Below are 22,229 nucleotides of genomic sequence, written 5' to 3'. Positions count from 1 at the left end.
TGTTAGTCCCATCTGTGGATAAGACATTTCTCAGACGATAAACGTGACTATTCCAACATGTCAGAGAGGCATGTTCACAGAAGAAAGACCTGATTCACATCCAGCAAAGGATTATGTTCATACTCTCTCCGTTTTAGCTCTGCATTAGGCTGGACAGGAGCCATGTGCCAAAGTTTGAGCTGGTCACACTCCTGGCTTCCAGCTCTTGGACAAGAGTGTGTTTGTGTGACACATGAGGTAGTTACAGTCTCTCTGCGCTTCCTGGCTTTCTGTTTTCTGTTTTTTTTTTGGCACTGAGCACTGAGGTGGGAGACAGGAGAGAATGTCGTAGCCTTCATTTCCGTGGCCCTGTTGTTTCTTAGTGAACCCCTATGATGGAGAGTGACCTGTGCCCTAGAATCTGGCCCTTCTCTTGGACCAGGAGACCCAGCGGCACCATCATAGGTGAGGCGTCCTTTCTGTTGACTTTACAGATTTTATGACCTCTATAGAAAATGCTGAAATGATATGGGACTCTCTAGAGTAGCTGCACATGAGCTTAAAGTCACCATGGTCTGTGCCAAATGTCAGCTATAGGGGTGTACAGCACCAGTATTGGGCTGAGCAACAAGCATCATGCCATACGCTTGGGATGAGCTGGAGTGGGGTTTGGGGGTTCAAAAACCAATCCTCTGACATCTACACTCTCAAGGTGGAATGCCATTAAATCCATGCAGCAGTGTTCCACCATTCAACTGATTGAGTCAAAACAGATCAATCAAATCAAATTTATTTGTATAGCGCTTTTTACAACTGACATTGTAACAAAGCAGCTTCACAGAATCCCAGTAAGACAAAAATAAAAGATTAAAGGAACACTATGTAGTATTTTTACTTTAAAAGTACAGCTTCAAAATCCCTGTAATGCTCCACTGACCTGTAAACGGGAGAATAGAGCCTCTCTTGTTAATACTCCAGGTATGGCCATGCAATAACTGTACTATGTAACTTTTTGAGAAGGGTAGGAACAATTCCCTTCCTCCTTGATTAATGTGAATTACACTCTGCAACTCTAGGGGGAGTCCAAGAGCATTAGGCTGCTGCTTCTCGCCAGTGTGTGTGCGTGGATTGAATGTTGTGTCGAATGTAAAGCGTCCTTGGGGTTTCTAGAAAGGCACTATATAAGTTTAACGTTAAAATAAAATAAAATAAGATTTTACCTAGTGTGGCTTAAAATGGAGAAATGAACCGAATGGTTTCTTTAACTCATGGCCAAGAAAAGCATTAAGTGTAAGCTATGCCGTGGCCAGGAAATGTTTCTGAGGAGATGAGATATTCCACATGCATAAAAAAGAAGAGCAGTGTTTAAAAAACACTCACACACACTGATTATCTACAAAAAATGAAAATGTTATTCTGTCGGACAATGATTTGATCCAAAACACTGGTGTGGTATTGTGTTTTCTGTCGGTACTAGTCCTTCATCAGTGACACAGGACACTGTCGGCTGGATGTTTTTTGGTTGGTGGACTATTCTCAGTTCTGAGGGGTTTAACAACTCCAGCAGCACTGCTGTGTCTGATCCACTCGTAACACAAAACACACTAACACACCACTATCCACAAAACACACTAACACACCACCATCACGTCAGTGTCACTGCAGCACTGAGAATGATCTACTACCCACATCGCACCTGTGTGTGGGGGTCTGAAGCGTTGAAGAACAGAGAGAAAGGGGGCAAAAAGTATGCAGTGCAACAGATGGACTACAGTTTGTAATTGAACTGCAAATGTCTAGTGTGAAAACGAAAAAGGAGAAAGACTCAAAAGAAGACACATCCACTGATGTTTTCTGAGCAGAATTTATCTACTCAAAAGCCTTGAATGTGTTTGGGATTTGACTGGATCGTGGGAAGCATAAAGTGCAACCAACATCTAAGACAAAACTTTGGAGATGTGGCTAGCTGCAGGTTTCTTTTGAAAACTGATAGCAAATCTCCCCAAAAGGAAAGGAATACTAAAATGAAACGTGAAATGTGATATTATATTTAGTTATTGAGGCTTCTGAGTAACTCAACGCTGATAAATGTGTTTGGAAAGGCCCTCATTGACCTTGTCACAGACCACTCAGGTGACCTCTATGACGAGGCGTTCCCATATGGATGAACCTGTCAATCAAAACTAGTTGCTAAAGCCGGAGGGCCCGCAGGTGAATGATAGAATTGTGGAGGGCACTTTAGCTACATCCTGCTCCATTGAAGGTCTCAGTGGAAACCGATCCTCTTTTCAGAGCTATCAATAATGCAGACGGAGATTCAAAGCCTGTGCTCTCTTAAAGAAGCGCACCAGCGCTGGATTGGGTATCTGCGAAGCGTGGGGGGGCCTTTGAAGTGGCCCGTCTGGCTCCTCGCTCTTTCTTCCGAGCTTCCTTTGAGAGGAAGCCTTGCTTTCTGAGCCTGGAGAAGAGCTGAATCCAAAGAGCACAGGCATTATGCTATTCCCAAGGCGGCTGTGGGACATGGCGACTGTTGCCTAGCTTCCATGTCAAACAGGAGGCCAAGAGACCGAGAGTGGTAAGACTTCTACTGCAGCTCCTTTAAGGGTTTGATCCAGTGACTCAGCTGGTTGGGTAAGAGTATTACAGTATTAGCATTTCTATGGAGACCATGTCTCGCTCTGCAGTGAGAGTTTGGGAGCGTGAATGACGTTCCCTTGTTGACTTGTGGTCTGATGATACTGGAGACACAGGACTAGCAGGCTAGGTTTTACAATGACCTCAATGTAAACAACAAGGCCTTGAGGGCATTTTGACCCCCTCCTACTAATTGCTATGAAGATTTGATGGCATTCATCCATGTTAACAGTTGGATAATTAAATCACAATAGAAAAAGCAATCAATGCTGGTTGTTTTACACCCCTCCAGCCAAACTTTGGCATTGAGTATGATGATCGTAAGCTGCTAAGTTAGTTTTATGCACAATTTAATCTCTGTAAACACACCTTAAAGTAGCTGAATTCACTCATTTATATATTCAGGCTCCCTGGACTGGACTTGCTAGGGTTAGCCAGTCCAAGTAAGTGCAGTCTTTTGGGAGGGTAGCATTGTTCTTATTGTTTTGTGTATAGTGCCATATGGAGCTCTCATGTTGCTCTGCTCTGGTGAACATATGCCCACTAACACTCACTGACCTCTGTAGAGAAGAGAGGTCAGTCTATACAAGTAAATGTAGAGCTGTACACACAAAGGGAATCTAAATATTCATGGGTGAAAATGTTGCTCTGTCTGTTGATAAAAGTAAAATGAAAAGTTGGTAGAAAACTGCCACAACAATGGTGTAATAAAGAATTCAATGTATAAAGAATTAGAACATCAACTAGAATCATGATCCTACACTTATTTTTTATTCTATCCCTTCCTCTGACCATACAGAATCACTTTGTAAATCTACAATTACAGCCTGTAGTCTGCCTGTTGCTCTGCATGCTTTGCTAGCTTCTTCCATCCTATACTTCAATGTTAAGAATCTCTACAGGACCACCACAGGGCAGGTATGATTTGGCTGTGGATTATGATCAGCACTGCAGTGACACTGAAGTGGTTGTGATGTGTGTGTTGTGCTTAAACAAATGGATCAGACAAATCAGTGCTACTCTGTAGCTTATCTGTTGCCGTTTGTGTTAGTCATCTAGTCCTTCATCAGAGGACACTTGCCTGAATAATTTTGCTTGGTGGACTCTTCTCAGTCCAGCAGTGACACTGGGGGGTTTGAAAAATCCAGCAGTGCTGCTGTGTCTGATCCAATTGCACCAGCGCAATAGACATTTTTAATAGACATTGAGGGTAGAAACAAGGAGATGGCCTTATTGTTATGGTGTTATGGCTAATTGTTGTATAGTGTGTATTGGGATATTTTGTTTTTAATATTTATACCATGTGTTTCTGTCCTAAATTATACAATAAAAAAAAAGATGAAAAATGAAACCTAACATAAGGAAGAAAAATGGGCAACAAGCAACTTAGCTTAGTGTCCTCACAAATGTACAAAATAATTATTCTCATTTTAAAATATAAAATTCACATTTAATTTAATATTAAATTAAAATGGAACTGAATGAGAACCTGCTACTCTGTTCTGACCATTACGCAAATACAGTAATGCTAACTAGCCTCTACTAGCTTTCACTATTAGCCAGGTTAGCATTGTTGGATTGAGAGTTCATGTACAACTGATTTTGTTAATGGTGGTTTCTCATTGTAATTTGGACTCAGCCGGCCGTCCAGTCTAATTACCGGTGTCCAGTTTTCGGTATAGAGTGTCCTTTGTGTTCCTTTCACTCCGTCCACTCCAGTCTCATTGCGCTAAATTAGCTAGCATCGATTCACTAATATCCAGGAAGCTGGATATCCTCTCCTGTAATTGTGTGTGTGTGTGTGTTATAGTGTATATTAACAGCCTCCTCTGGGAAGGCTGTTTACAGCACTGCTGTAAGTATTTGATGCCATTCAGCACTCATATAAACGTTAGTGGGGTCAGTGATGTTGGAAGATTAGTTGTGGCACTCTAACTCGTCCTTAAGGCACTAGATGGAGTTCTACCACTCCAGAGTACACAGTTCCACTGTTCCACAGCCCAAAGCTGAGGGGATTATATCGCTTTGGCTGACTATTTTCATTGAGGCTTATGCCCACAGCTGCTGTATATATAAATAAGCTTAATACACTCATTAGAAAATGTGTCCGCAAGTGTCTTTTGATTAGCCTTTATTATTGGGAATACACCATGCTTAGAGAATACATACATTAGGATCATAGAGTTAGCATCCAATGCTAGCTCTGTGAGGCGTTCCTCAGCTGCTGGCATTGATAGCTCTCGCTGACTCAGCGCTGGTGCAGACCATTAAACGTTAACCTGACCACTGACTTGGAGCAGAGTTCAGAAGGGCCGAAGGTTTCTTTTTGTTTCTCGCCTTTGCTGCTGTTTCCTTTTCACCTGTCCACACTTCTAAATCTTGGAGGACCCCATCACCCTCTACCCCTTTCATTTCTCACAATAGCCAGGACACTGGATTAACCTGGGTGGAAGCAAAAGTAAGTGGGATAGGCCATGTTAATTTGTAGTTTTTAAATTTATATAGTAATTTATGGTAAATTAGCAGCTAATCCTGAATGGTGTCAATTTTTGTAATATCCATTGTCCGTTATAATATAGTTTCAGAAATCAAGTCTTTTTGAGGTTAACTTAATATCATTCTGATGTCATTTAGTAAAATATTGATTGTTATAAATAATAACAGACAGTTTTGTACTTTAATAAAGTTTTGTTTATAATAAATAAATAATAATACATAATGCATTTTTCAATAAATACTTGACACTTTTACTTGACACTCAGGTAGATGAGGTGTTTCTGGTTTGTGGCTGCAGAAACTAATAAATATTAGGAAAAAATAAGAAATTAAGTCTATTACTAGTGTTATTTTAATATGTCTTGAATGAGAGCACCGTGCAGCAGGCTAAAGCTACCCCAGACACCCAGACAGAAATCACAAATGGTTGGCATAGTGTAGTAGGCAAAATTAAAGGGGCTAGAGTCCTAATCCCTGCTTGGGTCCTCAGCTATACTAGTAAGAGTCCCTCGGCAAGAGCAATAGCCAAAAAAAATAAATAAATGAAATTAAGTCAACTGTTTTAAAAGTTAGGACACATTGTCTGAGTCACGGCAAAAAACGTGTCCTGGGGTTATGGTTTCACACCCCACCCCAGGTCAGTTTGTGAGGAGTTTGGTGTTTTCTCCCAGTGTCTGCATGGGTTTCCTCCGCTTTCAAGATTCCTTTCCTCCTCTAAAAGTTCAAACATATATTGGTAGGTCGACTGGCTGTGTGCGTTTGTTCACAGGTGAGAGTGACTGAGTTAGTATGTGATGCTATTATTCATTATATATATATATATAGAGAGAGAGAGTTATTGTTTAGGCTTGGTTTTTTCTTAATTCATATGTTTGTCTCTATCTTTTTCTAGTTGCATTTTACGGTGAGAGAGGCTCGAGGGAGTGTGGCATGGAGAACAACGTGACCCAGATCTCTCGGGAGGACCTAGAGGACCTGCGAGAGGCCTTCAACAAAATCGGTTAGCTGTCTAGCACCCTAAACTCCCTGTCCTGACCTTAAGATGCATATGCTACACTATATGTCCAAGATAGATTTAACTAGGATCCAGCTACTTTACCGTGCTCCCATTGTTGAAACAGATGTTCAGCAGTATAAATACAGCTTATATTATCTTCATAGACATGCATGGATCTAAAAGGGACCATACTCAGTGCTAAGTGTTTGCCAGTAGACTATAAAGCCTCTAGACTTTGGGCTGTGGGGCAGTAGAAGAGTGTTCTGTGGTGTGATGAAGCTCCAACCAATATCTTGGGATGGGATGAGTTGTAGTGCCAGAACAATTCAAAAACTTTCAGAGGATGTGATTTCAGTAGAAATGTTGCACCTAAAAACTTTACGTGCACTATATAATTCCAAGCTGGAAATCACCTGATTCGGAGTGGCTTGCTGCACATGTGACAGGTCAAACATCATCAGATTTGACTGGATGCCAGGATATGTACCATTTACTACACAACACACAGTCTGTTGTTAAAAGAAGACTATACCGTAGTTTTTTCCTTAAAATTACAGCTTCAGAATCATTGTGATGTTCCACTGACCTGTAATAGGGAGAATATAGCCTCTGTCATTGGTACTACAGGTTCAGGACTGCAGAAAGTGCACTATGTAAACTTTCGGAGGAGGGTTGGACCTGTATTGCAACTGTACTTATATATACAGTTTTGTAGCTATACCCAGGCTTTACTGTCACTGCTGCACAGCTCTGGGGTCTGGGGTTCTGGGGGTTGTCCTCACCCCACGTCACCAGCTTTGTGAGGTTAGGAGTCCTCTCTCTGTATCTGTTTCCCAAACCGATGGGGGTTGGACTGATCTATGTGTGCTTAGTGCCAGGTGGAAAAGAAGTGGGGTTTCAGGAAGGACGTTCTGTACTGAACGGACTGTTTGGCCCAGCTGGTAAACTGTGGTTGGTAAACAGCTGAAACTGGAAAAGCAAGAACCTTACTCAGGCTTTCTCTAGTTCTTGCATGCACCATATATTGCTGAGATCCACCCCCCATAGTACCCCTATAGTCATCCATTACTTGCTACATTAGCCTTGTGACTCCAGGGCATTGCTAAAGAACCAGACTTCATTGAACTATAAAGAGTTAACCATCAGCAAAACAAGGACAAGGAGTCATCCGTCATACTTTCACTGATTAAATTTGTTTCATTTGTATTGCCTTCTGTAGATCTTGTAAATATGCATATGGCAAATTCAATCCAAGCTGCAGGTTCTTGCTCCCACCACTTCATGGACAGACCCACTTTTATAATGGAGGAGAGCTGTACTGTAACATATCTGCCAAATGAAAGTGGATCTGTTTGCCTGATATTGATTGGCATCCCTCTGTTCCTCTTACAGACATCGATAACAGCGGTTACGTCAGTGACTTCGAGCTGCAAGAGCTCTTTCGGGAAGCCAGCTTCTCCTTGCCAGGGTACAAGGTGCGGGAGATAGCAGAGAAGTTTATCGCCGGGGACACCAACAAAGATGAGAAGATCAGCTTTGAGGAGTTTGTTGCGGTACAATATTTTATTGTTCTTTTTTATAATACTGCTCTGAGCTTCTGATACCCTCTGTCTGCTGTGGCTTGAAGTCCCTGAGTCCGCTCAGAAAGTTGTTTCCTTTCCTGTTTTTTACTTGTACGGTTCTCTCTAAAACCCAAAGAAATCTGTTCTGGAAAACACAAAAGAATTTTTAACATTTAGATAGAAGCAGCCAATGAGAGTAAACCAAAATTAAAATACACATTCCACAACTGTCCACAGGTGTTAGTGTGTGAGTGACTGGGTGAATGGGTGAAACTGTCCACAGGTGTGAAGGTGTGACTGTGTGAAACTGTCCACAGGTGTGAATGACTGGGTGAGTGTGTGAGTGACAGGGTGAGTGTGTGAAACTCTCCACAATGTGAGTGTGTGTGAAACTGTCCACAGGTGTGAATGACTGGGTGAATGTGTGAAATTCTCCACAGTGTGAGTGTGTGTGTGACTGAATGAATGTGTGAAACTCTCCAGTGTGAGTGTGTGTGTGAAACTGTCCACAGGTGTGAATGACTGGGTGAGTGTGTGAAACTCTCCATAGGTGTGAGGGTGTGATTGACTGGGTGAGTGTGTGAAACCCTCCATAAGGTTGAGTGTGTGAATGACTGGATGAATGTGTGAAACTCTCCACAGTGTGAGTGTGTGTGTGACTGGTTGAGTGTGTGAAACTGTCCACAGGTGTGAGTGTGTGATTGACTGGGTGAGTGTGTGAAACCCTCTATAGGTGTAAGTGTGTGAGTGACTGGGTGAGTGTGTGAAACCCTCTATAGGTGTGAGTGACTAGGTGAGTGTGTGAAACACTCCACAGGTGTGAGGGTATGAGTGACTGGGTGAGTGTGTGAAATACTCCACAGGTATGAGTGTGTGACTGGGTGAGTGTGTGAAACTGTCCAAAGGTGTAAGTGTGTGAGTGACTGGGTGAATGTGTGAAACTGGCCACAGGTATGAGTGTGTGACTGGGTGAGTGTGTGAAACTGTCCAAAGTTGTAAGTGTGTGGTTGACTGGGTGAGTGTGTGAAACTCTCCATAGTTGTGAATGTGTGACTGGGTGAGTGTGTGAAACTCCCCACAAGTGAGTGTGTGATACTCTCCACAGTTGTGAATGTGTGACTGGGTGAGTGTGTGAAACTCCCCACAGGTGAGTGTGTGATACTCTCCATAGTTGTGAATGTGTGACTGGGTGAGTGTGTGAAACTCTCCATAGTTGTGAATGTGTGACTGGGTGAGTGTGTGAAACTCTCCACAGGTGTGTGTGGGTGAGTGATTCTATCTGATTCCACAGATCTACCAAGAACTAAGAAGCAAAGAGGTGCGCGAAACCTTCCGCAGGACCATCTCCAGGAGGGATGGCATTCACTCATTCGGGGGGACGTCTGGAATCTCCAGCGAAGGAACGCAGCACTCGTACGCTGGTAGGAACTCAATCAATTCTGAGTACAAACAAATCACACAGGAAACCTAGAGCTCAGAATGTGAACAGCTTTAATATGCTAACATTTACAGCCTTCTTTAGTTCCAGAGTCCCATATTTTAACCGGCACTGAAAGCTGAGCCAGGGTGCCGTCCCATTAGCCGTGATGAGTTGCATGAATGAAGTCATTTTAGAGCCCTTGGCTCTGCATGGCTCCCAATAGTAATCTGAGTCTGCCACTTGTATTGCTAATGTTTTGTCTGTCCAATTGGCCCTCAGATGAAGAGAAAGTGGCCTTTGTGAACTGGATCAATAAGGCCTTGGCAAATGACCCACACTGCAAACATCTCATCCCCATGGACCCCACTAATGACAGCCTGTTCAAATCCGTCAAGGATGGAATTCTTCTATGGTAAGACAAGCAGAGATGTGCACCATTGTCGAGCTGTCCCTGCCAATCTTTACCTTGTTTTGTGTTGAGTACTTCATGCCGGTCATTTTAATCCCGCTAATTGAGTGCATGGTTTCTGCCGCATTGATTAGTTGTATTCCTTTGCAGCAAAATGATCAACCTCTCGCAGCCAGACACGATCGATGAGAGGGTCATCAATACAAAGAAACGCACAACCTTCACCATGTCTGTAAGCACTTATCTCTATACATTTACAAACATAAGCATCTCAGAATGCCAGCGGAGCACCTTCAAGCCACCTCTTAGTGGTTCTTCAAGACCTGCTATAAGTCAATTCACCCAGGTACAAGTCAATCCTCCTTTCTAGAAGACCTTCAAAACAATTTATAGGTCAGTCCACCCCTGGTTTAGGTTCTTTAAGACCTGGTATAGGTCAATCTTCCTTGGTATAGATTCTTTAAGACCATTCTTCCAACAGATTTCCTCTTTGTTCATGTTTTGATTGATGTCTGGTGAGTGTTCATACTGGTCAGACCATTACTGCCAACCTAGTAGATGGGAAAGCTATAATGGGTAGATGCAATATTTGACCAAACATTCGAGAACACATTCTCATCCAGCATCCGGGGGGGCTATATTAATGTTTACATTTCTCCCTTCCTTCACAGGAGAACTTGACCTTGGCCCTTAATTCAGCCTCGGCCATTGGTTGCACAGTGGTCAACATCGATGCCCAGGACCTGATCGCTGGGACACGCCACCTGGTGCTGGGGCTCCTTTGGCAGATTATTAAGATTGGCCTGTTCGCGGACATTGAGCTTTCGCGAAATGAAGGTTAGTCATATCCTGAGATCAATGTGTCTTAACCCCAACCCTGTCTTAACCCTTGATCTTATCCAGACTCGGAGGGGATTGGTGATCAGGACTGTGTTTCTCAGACAAACAAACCCTAGACCCACATTTACATGAGAGCAGAAAATATGAGGTTAAACAGAACATAACCAGAGAAATAAGAGCACTGATCACAAACAGAGAAAACGAGAATGAAAAAGAGACAGAACCAAGGGAAAACAGTTAAAAAAAAACAGAGCTTCTGCTCCTCGCTCCTCACTGCTGTGCACTCAGGTTCTGGGTGAACAGCGAGCAGCTCATTATCATTTAAAGGGAACAGATGCTGTACGTGGCCGTTCTGAACAATGTGTGTGTTTGTGTGTTAGCTCTCATTGTGCTATTGGGAGAGTCTGAGGACCTGGACCACCTTCTGTCCATGTCACCTGAGGATCTGTTGCTGCGCTGGGTCAACTACCACCTGAATGCTGCTGGATGGACACAAATCAGAAACTTCAGTGAGGACATCAAGGTACTCCACAAAAGACTCTGTACGTCCACAGTGGCGGACCCCTGCTGAATGCAACATCGGGGTATTCATTGAAAGTGTGTCCCCCATTTGCTGCAGTAACAGTCATCTACTCTTCAAGGAAGACTTTAGTCCAGATCCTGGAACATTCCCTCTGCTCCACATCCTTGGGCTTTAGACCCCTCCTTCCAACCCTTGGCATTGAGCATGGTGCTGCAGAAAGTCTCATTTTCTTTCAAGACTGTGTGGGCACAACAGAACATCAAGGTCCATAGTGTGTTGATCTTGAAGAAGCTGAATTTCTAAGTTAAAAGAGGTGTCCATAAATATTTGGACATAGAGTGTAGGAGAGGTAAAGTAAAGCTACACACTTAACAAAGAGTGTTCTTCAACGGTTCTACGTAGTACCTTGAGTTTCCATATGTTTACATTACAAGCTGGTTATCTTAACAATAGGAGAACCCTATTTGGTGCTGTATAGAACCACGTAAAACACATTACCCATTATTGTGGGAAACCATTTAAGCATACAGAAGACTCTATAACAAGTGTTGTTTCTACACATTACCTTGTGTTTAACCAAGAACCCTTGAAAAATCAGAATTTTTGAGAGTGTAGCACAAGGAAAGAGTCCATTGAGGTCATATAATTACATGATGTTTGACGTGTGTGTCAAGCACACAAAGGCATGTCAGCTCTATAATGGGAAATACACTGGCTGTCCAAGTGATTTCGCCGTGCTTCACGCACTCCATCAAGTGCCTCTTCATGGGCCAAAGCTTAGGGCCAAAGCAGCCGTGACAGAAATAGCTCATTCCCTCATTTCCAGCTGCAGGAAGGAGTGTGCGATCCCTGCAAATGTCCTCTGTGCATGAGCCAGGATTGTGTTAATGTCAATTATAAATGTTCAGGCCTGGTTTAAGCCAGCTGCACCACTTACAGTATACACTATGTGTCCAGAGACTTGTCGTCAGCTTTTATACTCAGTGAATTCAGCACACTATTCTGTCTCCAATGAAAAACACGCCATAAAATGCAGCAGCTATGAGCTCAATGCTAAAGGCTACGATTTGGCTAGAGGGGTATAAAGCCTCCCAGCACTGGGCTGGGGAGCAGTGCGACTGAGTTGAAGTGCCAGAACTAATCCTCTACATCTGTACCTAATGCTCTCATGGCTGAATGCCATTAAATCCTGGCAGAAAATGTTCCAAAATCTAGTCTAAAGCTTCCCACAAGAGTAGCAAAGTCTGCAGCAAAGAGGGACAAACAATGTATTAACACCCTCCATTTAAGGTGAAATGCTGCATCAGCAGGCGTCCACAAATATTGGTCCCGAACACAGATTTAAACGCAGTAACCTGGCGGTTTAGGACAGGTCAAAGTTAAAGATAAGGCCTGTACTGAAGCTTATAAAAAGTCATAAACACACGCCTGACCCACTGTCCAAGAATGAATTAGCATAAAAACAAGCCTAGGGTGACCAGACGTCCTCTTTTCTCTGTACATGTCCTCTTTTCTCTGTACATGTCCTCTTTTCGGGACCTAAAAAAAGCGCCCGGCCGGTATTCCAAAACTGTCCGGGATTTTGCCGTCCACCGTCTTCCCCCGTCCCAATTCTTACAAAAAGCCCTAATTTCTTACTTGAAGTGTGCACTTTGATGACGTATGATGACGTTGTTGTAGGTGAGCAAAGGGGCGCGCGGGGATCAAGTGTTCAAGGGGTCGAAACTCAGAGCAGAAATGGGACACACTTCGCCACGCGCACCTCTTTGTGCTTAAATTACTTTCAGCCGAGCTCCACTCCACATCACATTGTTTTACTGGAGCCTCGAACAGAAATGTGTTGAATGTTAAGGTAATTTATAATAGTCTCTTCTTCGTATTTGGAAGCGTTTCTGTGTCACACGAGCCTTTCGCTATCTGCTCTATATTTAAATAAAAAACTGAAAGACGTCACTTCTGTCCCTATAACGACACAAATACACGGACACACCTGACCGTAACTCACCTTCTGACGCGTTAATAAAGTCACATATGCGCAGTTTTTCTGTTTAACATTAACTTTAGAAGAAAACAGGCCAAATCTCCGGATCATTAAAGCCGGAACAGGGGAGAGACTGAATTAAAGGTCTCACATACAGCACGTTTTATCAGCCAGACATTATAAAATATGAAATATAAGTATTTTTACATATCTAAATATCTGGATCCCAGTGATGATCTGATCATTTATCAAGTCTGCATTACTTCTGGTTGATAAAATGTGGTCCTTGGTTTTAGTAACTTATCAGTTTCTGTCTTGATCATGAGCCTTCTGGTGTAAACAAGTCGCTTTAATACAGGGCTTCAGTTTTGAAGTTTGGTGTGAACAGAACATAACAGGTTTCACTGATAATAAACTGTCAAGAAATGACAAAAATATGATTTTATTATTTTTGCTTAGGGCCAAATGTTTAATGGAATTGACTGTCCAAAAAGGTATCTGTTTATGCATTAAATTCAGCAGCACAGGTGCATGGTTATAGAAGCATGTGTGCTGCCAACATGCCCCATGTGTCCTCTTTTTTGAAGTCCACTATGCAACCGTTAACCAGTGCTAACTACTAGTGAACAGTGACCATTACAGGTATGCTTTTGTATCAGGCCATACAAGTCAAACTTCTACAATAAAGGTCATTTCTACTAGCACCTGTGGGAATTCTACTAGCAAGTTAGCGCTAAGCTAATAGCAGAACACACTTGAAACTTGTGCAAAATTCCATATAATTTTTACCTTCCATATACCTATAAGCTCATTACAAAATAACAATTGATCAGTATTAAATATTTTAGTTGTCATTTGAGACTCTGCCGCTAGGGAAGGATTAGCATAAATTACTTAGAGATTTTTTTGTTAGTGGAGACCAAGTGCTTGGGACATTTTCAATTGCTGGTCACTGTATGGATGGACAAGGTCCTTTATCTACATTTCAGGTGTATTACAAAATAAGAGTATGCAACTGAGCAATTGTATTTCATTTCTCACAGGACTCCAGGGCCTACTTCCACCTGCTGGACCAGATCTCACCAAAAGGGGACGGAGATGAAGAGATGAGGATCACAATCGACATGTCCGGCCTGCACGTGGGTGTCCAGTGGTCTTCCCATCTTCTCTCTCTCTCTCTTTCTCTTTCTCTCTCTCTCTCTCTCTCTCTCTCTCTCTCTCTCTCTCTCTCTCTCTCTCTCTCTACTAGTACAGCTACTGTACGGGCTGCAGTTAGTTTTCCATGTAATTGATCCCGATGTTGAATCACATGCCTCTGTGCTGATAAGATAAAGCTCAGGGTTCAGATCCCTGAAATAAGGTGAACGTGAAAGAAATTTTAGCAAAACTGTCTGTCTGTCTGCAAAACTGGTTTCCTCCCACGTTCCAAAAACGCACATTGGTAGGTGGATTGGCGACTCAAAAGTGTCTATAGGTGTGTGAGTGTGTCTGTGTTCCTTACCTTGCACCCAATGATTGTAGTTAGGCTCCAGGCCCACCCTGACCCTGAACTTGACAAGTGGTTACCAATAATGAATGAATGTTTTTCTTTGGACAGCAATGATATATGGAGACTCTTTCATTAATTATCTATTTAATGTTTTATTATATGTTTATTATAAGCTTTCAAGTTTAGACAAGCTTGAATATATGTTTACATTTGGTCTATAAAAACCCTTGGCGTTTCTGTTCTGAAGGAGCATGATGATGAGAAGAGGGCGGAGCTGATGCTGAGGCAGGCGGCCCGTCTAGACTGCAGACAGTTCGTCACGCCGCAGGACGTGGTGGCGGGGAACCACAAGCTCAACATGGCCTTCGTGGCCAACCTCTTCAACATGTTTCCAGCTCTTAACCGACCCAGTGACAACGGCATTGACCTAGCCATGCTGGAGGGTGAGCCGCTATGCTATCACTGCACTAACTCTAGCTCTGCCGGAGAGTGGGGGAGATCAATACTCCCCCGGACGGCAAGACTGGATACTGGAGTTTCAGAGGACTAAAAATATCTCGTTTTACATCCCTCTGAGTTTTAGAGGCTTCAGAAACATCCAGAACAGCACTGAACCCTGATCTTCACAGTTCTCTCCAGCAGAGCGGCTGCTTTTAGCCGTTTGTTCATGCCTTGGATTCTTAAAAAAACAGACAGAATATGTTGAATAATACAACAGAAAGTGTACAGTAAATTATAGTACTGTGCAAAAATCAGAGAATACCTCTTCATTTGATTTAATTCCAGCCAGAATCAGACATTGAGCTCAGGAATGTTATATTTTGTGCATTAGAAAAAAGCTGAGAACATACATCAACCAGCCATAAGATTTAAATGACCTTAAATGTCCACAGGACCACCACAGAGATAGGGATGCACCGATCCAGTACTAGGATCTGCTGTCGGTCCCGATATTAACAAAATTAGCTAGATTGGGTATCTGATAATTAGGCTGACCCTTGGGACAGATACAATCACTTCATTAGTTTGCAGCTCATGCTACGTCATACTTCACCCACATGTGTAGAGCATATCAATACACCTACAAACTGGAACAACAACACAGGGTGAGCCAAAATGTCAGCTGTATAGAGGGGTTTCATACTTGCTAAGGCAACAATTTTGACGTCACAGTGCAATATCTGCAAAACAAATGTTGCATGGGGTTATGGTAGCTCTGCAAAATACAATAAAATGATTTTAATTGAGCACCTCCGAAAGTACCATGCAAAAAATGATGAAAAGAATCAGGAGACAACACTACTTTATTTCAACACAAATACGTGGAAAACTTGTGAAAGTGACAAAAATAACAGAGAAAGTTGAAGAATGTATTGTTTTGGATTCACAACCAACGTCAGTGTTCGAAGATAAAGGCTTCCGTCGCTTGCTTGAACACCTGATGAAATCAAGATATTATTTACCGTCATGAAAATATTCATCCATCAATGGTATTATAGAAGTATCAGATATTGACAGATGTACAAATATATATATATCGGTATTGGAACTGAAACAGTCATCAGCGCATCCCTACACAGAGCAGGTTTGACACTAACATCATGTGTGTGTTAGTGTGTGTTGCACTGGTATGGGTAGATCAGACACAGCAGTTGCTGCTGGAGTTTTTAAACACCGTATCCACTCACTGTCCACTCTGACATACCTACCGTGCTGGTCCACCTGGATGTAAAGTCAGAGACAGTAGCTCCTCTGTTTCTGTTGCAGACACTTTTGTGTCAGTCTCTGATATCTGCACAGTACTTTGCATGTTTCCCTTGTGTAAGCGCAAGTCACATGCCATGATTTTAGCCAATGTGGACATCTGTAAGCTGACGTCACACAATCTGACCTATTGTACATGGTGGCAGTACTCATAGTGACCAACAGGGGGAAGATTGAGTCTAACTGCCTGTCCATTTATTTAAAAAGGCCTTGGGGATTAGACGAATTGATGTTTACGTTGTCTCTCTTCTCTCTTATCTCTGCTCAGACCTGACCCCAGCCATTGTAGGTACTGTGTTAAGCCACTGTGCACTTTGCGTGTTCAGAAGCATGCTTTCACTATCTCCATTCATCTCTCCATCCTCTGTTTTGAGTCATAAATAAGACAACACATTATTGGACATAAAGCCAATCACAGATGACCAGAGGCACTTGACCTTGCCATGTTTTCAGTTTTACAGCATGGTTATCATTTTCCTTTGTGACAGAATTGCATACCCAGTAATACCCAGTAATCTCTGTGATTACAGTCAGTAGCAGGTGTGTCCATTACAGTTTTTTCTTAGTAGATATACAATATGAGGTCAAGCACATGTCCACACCACAGGATAAATATGAAACTGAGCTAATTTGAGGTCAAAAATTGAACACAAGATATGGAGTAAAGTATGAAACTGATTAAGAAATCTTGCAAAAACCCATGTGTCCAGTTAGTCTCCATGATTCTATTTTGTGAGAAGACAGCACAAACAGTATGAGTCTGAAAGGACATGGAGTAGTCGTAGAATCCCAGACCATACTTTAAAACTAGACCCAATGTGTCTCTTGTGGGTGTGTACAGCGTGGGCACTTTGGACATTGCGTCTCGACAGTGCATGATTGGTCTGAAGAGTTCTCTGAACCAGTGACTGTATAAAACATGGACGGCGTGCTTCCATTCCCTTCCATTCTATAGAAATGAAGCCAAAACTGATACCAGAAGAGAAGAACAAACAAGCAGCTGATATTCACAGAACAATTGACTGACTGCCCTGAGCCCAGTCCTCAACATCACTGAATATCTACTTAGAACATTAACAGAAAGTGAAATGAGCTTCTAAAACTGAACTTCAGCCTTCTTGGAAATTTGAAAGCACTTCGCCTGGAAAATAAAAAGCAAAGGTCAAACACATTAAATCTCTTTTAGAACGGTCTTGTAGGTTTTCTGTAGTAAAAAAAACCCTGTACTGTAGGCCACGGTGTGAGTTTGAGATATTTTTATTGCAGAAATGTGCTACAACTGTTTGGAAAAACTGTAACAGCCCCCTGGACACTCACTGATCTTGGTATTTACAACAGGCCGAAGGTCCTCCATATGAGTTCTGCTTCTACTGCACCTCGCCAAAGGGTTCCTCTGCTATTACATAATGCAGCGGTCTGTTCAGAGTAAAGAATGTAGAGGGTTTCGGATGGCTGTATGTGGGTATGTAATTACGTAACGCACTATTTTCTCTGAAAGCATACAGTCGCAGCCCAGCATGTGTGCAGCGACTGTATGAATCAGTTTCAGCAAAGAGCAGCAGTTCCACACTATTTACCGCAACACATTGTACAGCGGTGGCCGAAACTGTGGGACGTCCATTAATATTCCCCTCACGCTGGTGAATGCAGAGTCAGAGTTAAATGCAGTGTGAACGTTTTTACTGCATACACGGCGCATTATGAGCCACGGCCGTGAGTTAATAACCCAGTGGTGTTTGTTCCCATTTCCTCCAGGAGAGTCGAGAGAAGACAGGACCTTCAGGAACTGGATGAATTCACTGGGAGTTAGTCCATATGTCAATCACTTATACAGGTACGGTGGACTGGAGCATTTCAAAGGTTTGAGATGTACATGTAGTTAGGTATTTGGCTACATTAAGGTGCACCCAGTGTGGACACAGACAGAGCAGCTGTTTGTTCTTGGTTAATCATGCTCAAAGCCAAATATCAGCTAAAGAGCCATGGGCTGTGGAGGAGTGGAACTGCATTCTGTGGAAGTGTGAGTTGAGATCATCCAACATCAGTCCCTGGTGTCAATATTGCTCCCATGGCTGAATGCCATCAAATCCTCACAGAAATGCTCTAGTGTACAGTCTTCCCAGAAAAGTAAGAGCTAGTACTGCAGCCAAAGGGGGACAAACTTGATGAATGCCCTTCATTTCAGAAGAAATGCTGGATGAGATATCCACAGATGTAGTGTTCATTTTTGACACAAGCAAATGCATAAAATGTTACAAGTGTTACAAGGTAGTTTCAGCAGCACTGTTTTTCATGGCTCTGCAGCACTGTTAGCTTTGAGCACTAAGTCAGATAACCTTCTCTTCCTGCAGTGATCTGATAGATGGTTTGATCATTCTCCAGCTGTACGAGAGGATCCAGGTCCCTGTGGATTGGAGGAAGGTAAACAGACCTCCGTATTCCATCCTCGGGTCCAACATGAAAAAAGTAAGTATGAGTTGTGCAAACTAATCAGGGATGGAAGTTTCAAAAACGTGTAACTGGGCTCCCTAATGGTGCAGGCGTCTTAAGCATTGGCTTTATCATCTGGAGATCGCAGGTTCAAATCTAGGTGATGCCTCATCCCCTGTTCAGAAGTGGCATAGGTCGCTTGTCGTTTGTTTGTGCTGGGTGTGATTGAAGCCGCTTGAGTTGTTGTGTGTGGGCGTACACAAAACTGTATCTATTCGTTTCTACCAGGTTTTTCTTCAGATTGTCCCTGTATATGTGCAAAGATGCATCATATAAAACAGAAGGACCATTGTTTATAAAGCCTCTCGACTGCGTTTACCACCACACTGTTAAGAAAAGAAACACAGAGTTCAGAGAGCAGAAGCTGGGGACATCCGACAGCCACCACGTCTATGATTAATCTAAGGAATCTGTCAGAGCACTGTTTCACTGTGTAATAACTCATTTGCATAAATTTGAGAAAATCTCAGCTCGATTTGTCACTTGTCCCATAGGAAATGACCGATCCCTTGTTGCCTGCTAGGGTGAACGCACAGTCAGTCGTCCAATGTCGGGAGTCCTAGAAAGCACAATAGTCTTCGCTCTCTAGCTAAGCGTGAAGGCCCTCTCTCCCCAGTCATTGCTCTCAGTGCTAGCTAGCATGGGCATCTCTTGGTGTATATATTAGAGTTCTGGACAGATTTGGACAAGTCAAAGGAAAATCCTGCCTTTGGATGTGTCCATATCTGCCCCATCCATGATTACATCATAACAGGCAGAAGTGAGCCCACAGTTTTGAAGAGGCACAGAGAGGGGAGGTGGGTCTAAACGACAGTTGGTGGTGCTCTTTAATATAGCAATAGTTGTCGTTTTAAAACAATAATACTATTTATGTTAAGCTCTGGCCAGTAGAGGGAGTTATGCACTCACTTGACCCCAAACTCAAGGAGAAGCAGGGATTCCCAGAGGGTTTACATTGAAAACAAGGTCAAATGTTGGTGTATTATTGCTGAATGGTGTATGTTGCTCTAATGAAGCCGTGGTGTGTTATATTTTTAGCTGGAGAACTGTAACTATGCTGTAGAACTGGGTAAGAGGGAAGCCAAGTTTTCCCTAGTGGGGATCGGAGGTGAAAATATCAACGAGGGCAGCTCCATGCACACCCTCGCTCTGGTGTGGCAACTGATGAGAAGGTACTTACCAGGGAAATTTTTTTTTTAATCACAAGCCATATTAAGAAATTGTGTGAAACTGTACAGATTACATCATAGATATTATGCAACAGAACTGTTAGTGTTAGTGTTAGTGTTCTCCTACAAGCCTGTTGAGCTGAATTTTTTTTTTCCTGTTATTACTTGAGATCTGTGTTTTTCATTACGTTTGAATAATTGATTACACACAAATTCTATCAAACTTTATATGGCTGAAAATACTGATTTCAAAACTTAGCAACATTTGCTGTGTGTAGGTACACGGTCAAAGTTCTGTCGGACATTGGCGAAGGAGCAAAAGTCAACGATCAAGTCATCATTGACTGGGTGAACAGCACGTTAAAGAAAGGACGAAAAGACTCCTTTATCAACAGCTTTAAGGTAGGAGCTGCAGCCTCGTTCTGTATTCTCCAACTGCTACTTTTTGACGTTGCTTTGATCCTATTTGTTCAGTGATGCTTGAAGATTCCTGATTAGGCCCATGCCGCTAGGATCATCCACAAATCTCTCCTCAAATCTTGGCTAGAGGACAAAATGATATAGATCAAGGCGCATGAGACAGTGTGCTGGTGAAGAATACACATCTAAGATCCACCATTAATCTGAAACATCCTCTCCTCAAATGTCATATCATAACCAAATCCCATCAACCCTTTCAGGACAAATCGATCAGCAGCAGCCTGCCCGTGATCGATCTGATCGATACCATCGCTCCGGGAGCCATCAAGAGCGAGATGGTGAAGAGAGGAGACATGAGCCCAGAGGACAAACTCAACAACGCAAAGTAACTCCCCGCACCCACAGCTAATGAATCAAACCGATAGAGATCTGTCACATATGCCCTGTCTCAAAGTGAGCCCTCGTTCCCTGTGACCTGAATTACTGTCCACACAAGGACACTTAGTGACCTCATCAGATCAAAGTGTGGACTAGACTTAACAGTGTATTTAAGCCGTGTGGAAACATCTGATGTCACATGTAAACATGTTCAGCAAAAAACTGCTAGCCCACTGTTGAATGAGGTTTCAGTGTTATACTTTTTTTCTCGTCCTCTTTTGTTCCTCCTTGCTTGCTGAGTGTTGTTTTCTTTCAGTCTTTCAAAAGCCCATTATGAGTCTGGGTTCCTCTTGATCGTTTTTCCTCTATTTTTGAGTCTTTGTTCCTTTAAATGTTCATTTTCTCTAAAACAATCAACAGTCAATATTCCTTTCTCACATTTTGACGTTGTTACAAAACTTCTTATTTTCAAGCACTGGTGCCCCTCAAAATGTCTACCTCACTTTGAGTCTTGGTACTTGTTTATTTCTCTCTTTTTGAGTCTTAGTTCGTCTCAGTGTTTCAACTACTTTTCTGAGTCTTGTGTTCTCCTCTCTTTTTGAGTCTTGGTTCCTTTGTTTTTGCAGCATGTTTATCTCTATGATTCTTCCTCCATTTGAGTCTCAGATCTTCTCAAGGTTTCTTCCTCGCCTTGAGTCTTGGTTCCTCCTCAATTTTGGAGTCAGTCCTTCTCAGTGTTCTTTCCCTTCCTTTTTTTGTGATCAACTGTTTATCGTTTTAACAAGGACAGTAACCCAGTACTGCAACGACACACAACACAAACACATCTCTTTTCCTTCCATTTGAGTCTTGGTTCCGCTCAATGTTTCTTCCTCACTTTCTTAGAGAAAGTGATTTCTCCTTCTGCATCTTGGTTTGTATCTGGCTTTCCTCTCACGCTTTAATTACTTTTTCTTTCTGTTTCTTTTGAGTGGATCTACCTCTTCATCATTTCTGGTCTGCAACCTCATTTATGGAAAGCTAATTTGGGACAGTGTCTCATAACAAGTGTGATACGAATTAAACTGAACCATTTCTGACCCTTAGCTTTGTGTCTCTCTCCTTGGCAGATACGCCGTCTCAGTGGCACGTAAAATTGGAGCCAAGGTGTACGCCCTTCCGGAAGATCTGGTGGAGGTCAACCCTAAGATGGTGATGACGGTGTTTGCGTGTTTGATGGGGAGGAGTCTAAACAAAGTGGGATGATATCAGCACACTTTTTTTTGTCTGGAAGCACTGAGGCGCTTTAGTGTTCAGACCTCCCCCTCCCCCACCCTGTTCCAGTGGCTGTTTTTTTCCCCCCAGTGTTGGACAAAGAGGTCCTTCACCCTGGAATATGAACAACAAACAAAACCCCTTGGCCACAAAGAATCTCAACATTGTTTGACCCACTGATTCCTTCTAGACTGTGATTTCCTATGACCTTCTTTCTTCTCATTACTTCTTCATCTTCTACCATTATTTGAGACAAGATCATTGCTGGAACAAGGAAAAAGACATGTTCACTAAACATTTAATTTTTCATGTCATATAGCCACCTCAACACTTCTATTAGTCATTTCCATAGCTGTTAACCTTTGCATATGGTGTGTGTCTTCTAATGAGTCATTAAAACCTGTTCAAAAAAACAGTTTGTAGC

At 42.6% G+C, this 22,229-nt stretch overlaps 1 protein-coding gene across 2 annotated transcripts; it reads left to right on the top strand.

The window, feature by feature from the left end:
• The first annotated feature begins 4,413 nt into the window (after positions 1 to 4,413).
• pls1 (plastin 1 (I isoform)) lies at positions 4,414 to 22,202 on the top strand. Of its 2 annotated transcripts, none has more exons than XM_066681152.1 (16): positions 4,414 to 4,468; positions 6,002 to 6,109; positions 7,499 to 7,659; positions 8,960 to 9,089; positions 9,368 to 9,500; positions 9,648 to 9,729; positions 10,169 to 10,334; positions 10,718 to 10,860; positions 13,885 to 13,980; positions 14,578 to 14,773; positions 17,850 to 17,928; positions 18,446 to 18,560; positions 19,623 to 19,756; positions 20,032 to 20,155; positions 20,434 to 20,558; positions 21,661 to 22,202. In XM_066681152.1, exons 2-16 carry the CDS (start codon positions 6,040 to 6,042, stop codon positions 21,794 to 21,796), a joined length of 1,890 nt encoding a protein of 629 aa, XP_066537249.1. In that variant the 5' UTR covers positions 4,414 to 4,468; positions 6,002 to 6,039; the 3' UTR covers positions 21,797 to 22,202. The 2 variants fall into 2 exon arrangements, with proteins under 2 accessions (XP_066537249.1, XP_066537248.1); XM_066681151.1 differs by lacking the exon at positions 4,414 to 4,468 and adding an exon at positions 4,816 to 5,071.
• The last annotated feature ends 27 nt before the right edge of the window (positions 22,203 to 22,229 follow it).

This window comes from Hoplias malabaricus, chromosome 9 (assembly GCF_029633855.1).
Source record: "Hoplias malabaricus isolate fHopMal1 chromosome 9, fHopMal1.hap1, whole genome shotgun sequence".
Lineage (NCBI taxonomy): Eukaryota > Metazoa > Chordata > Actinopteri > Characiformes > Erythrinidae > Hoplias > Hoplias malabaricus.
Note: the sequence above shows the minus strand (reverse complement) of the source record. Positions and strands in the feature narration are given on the sequence as shown.

Coding starts and splice junctions, on each gene's coding strand:
- pls1 (XM_066681152.1), top strand. CDS start 6,040: ATGGAGAACAACGTGACCCAGATCTCTCGGGAGGACCTAGAGGACCTG. Junction 7,660..8,959: donor GCTTTGAGGAGTTTGTTGCG/GTACAATATTTT, acceptor CTGATTCCACAG/ATCTACCAAGAACTAAGAAG. Junction 9,501..9,647: donor AAGGATGGAATTCTTCTATG/GTAAGACAAGCA, acceptor ATTCCTTTGCAG/CAAAATGATCAACCTCTCGC.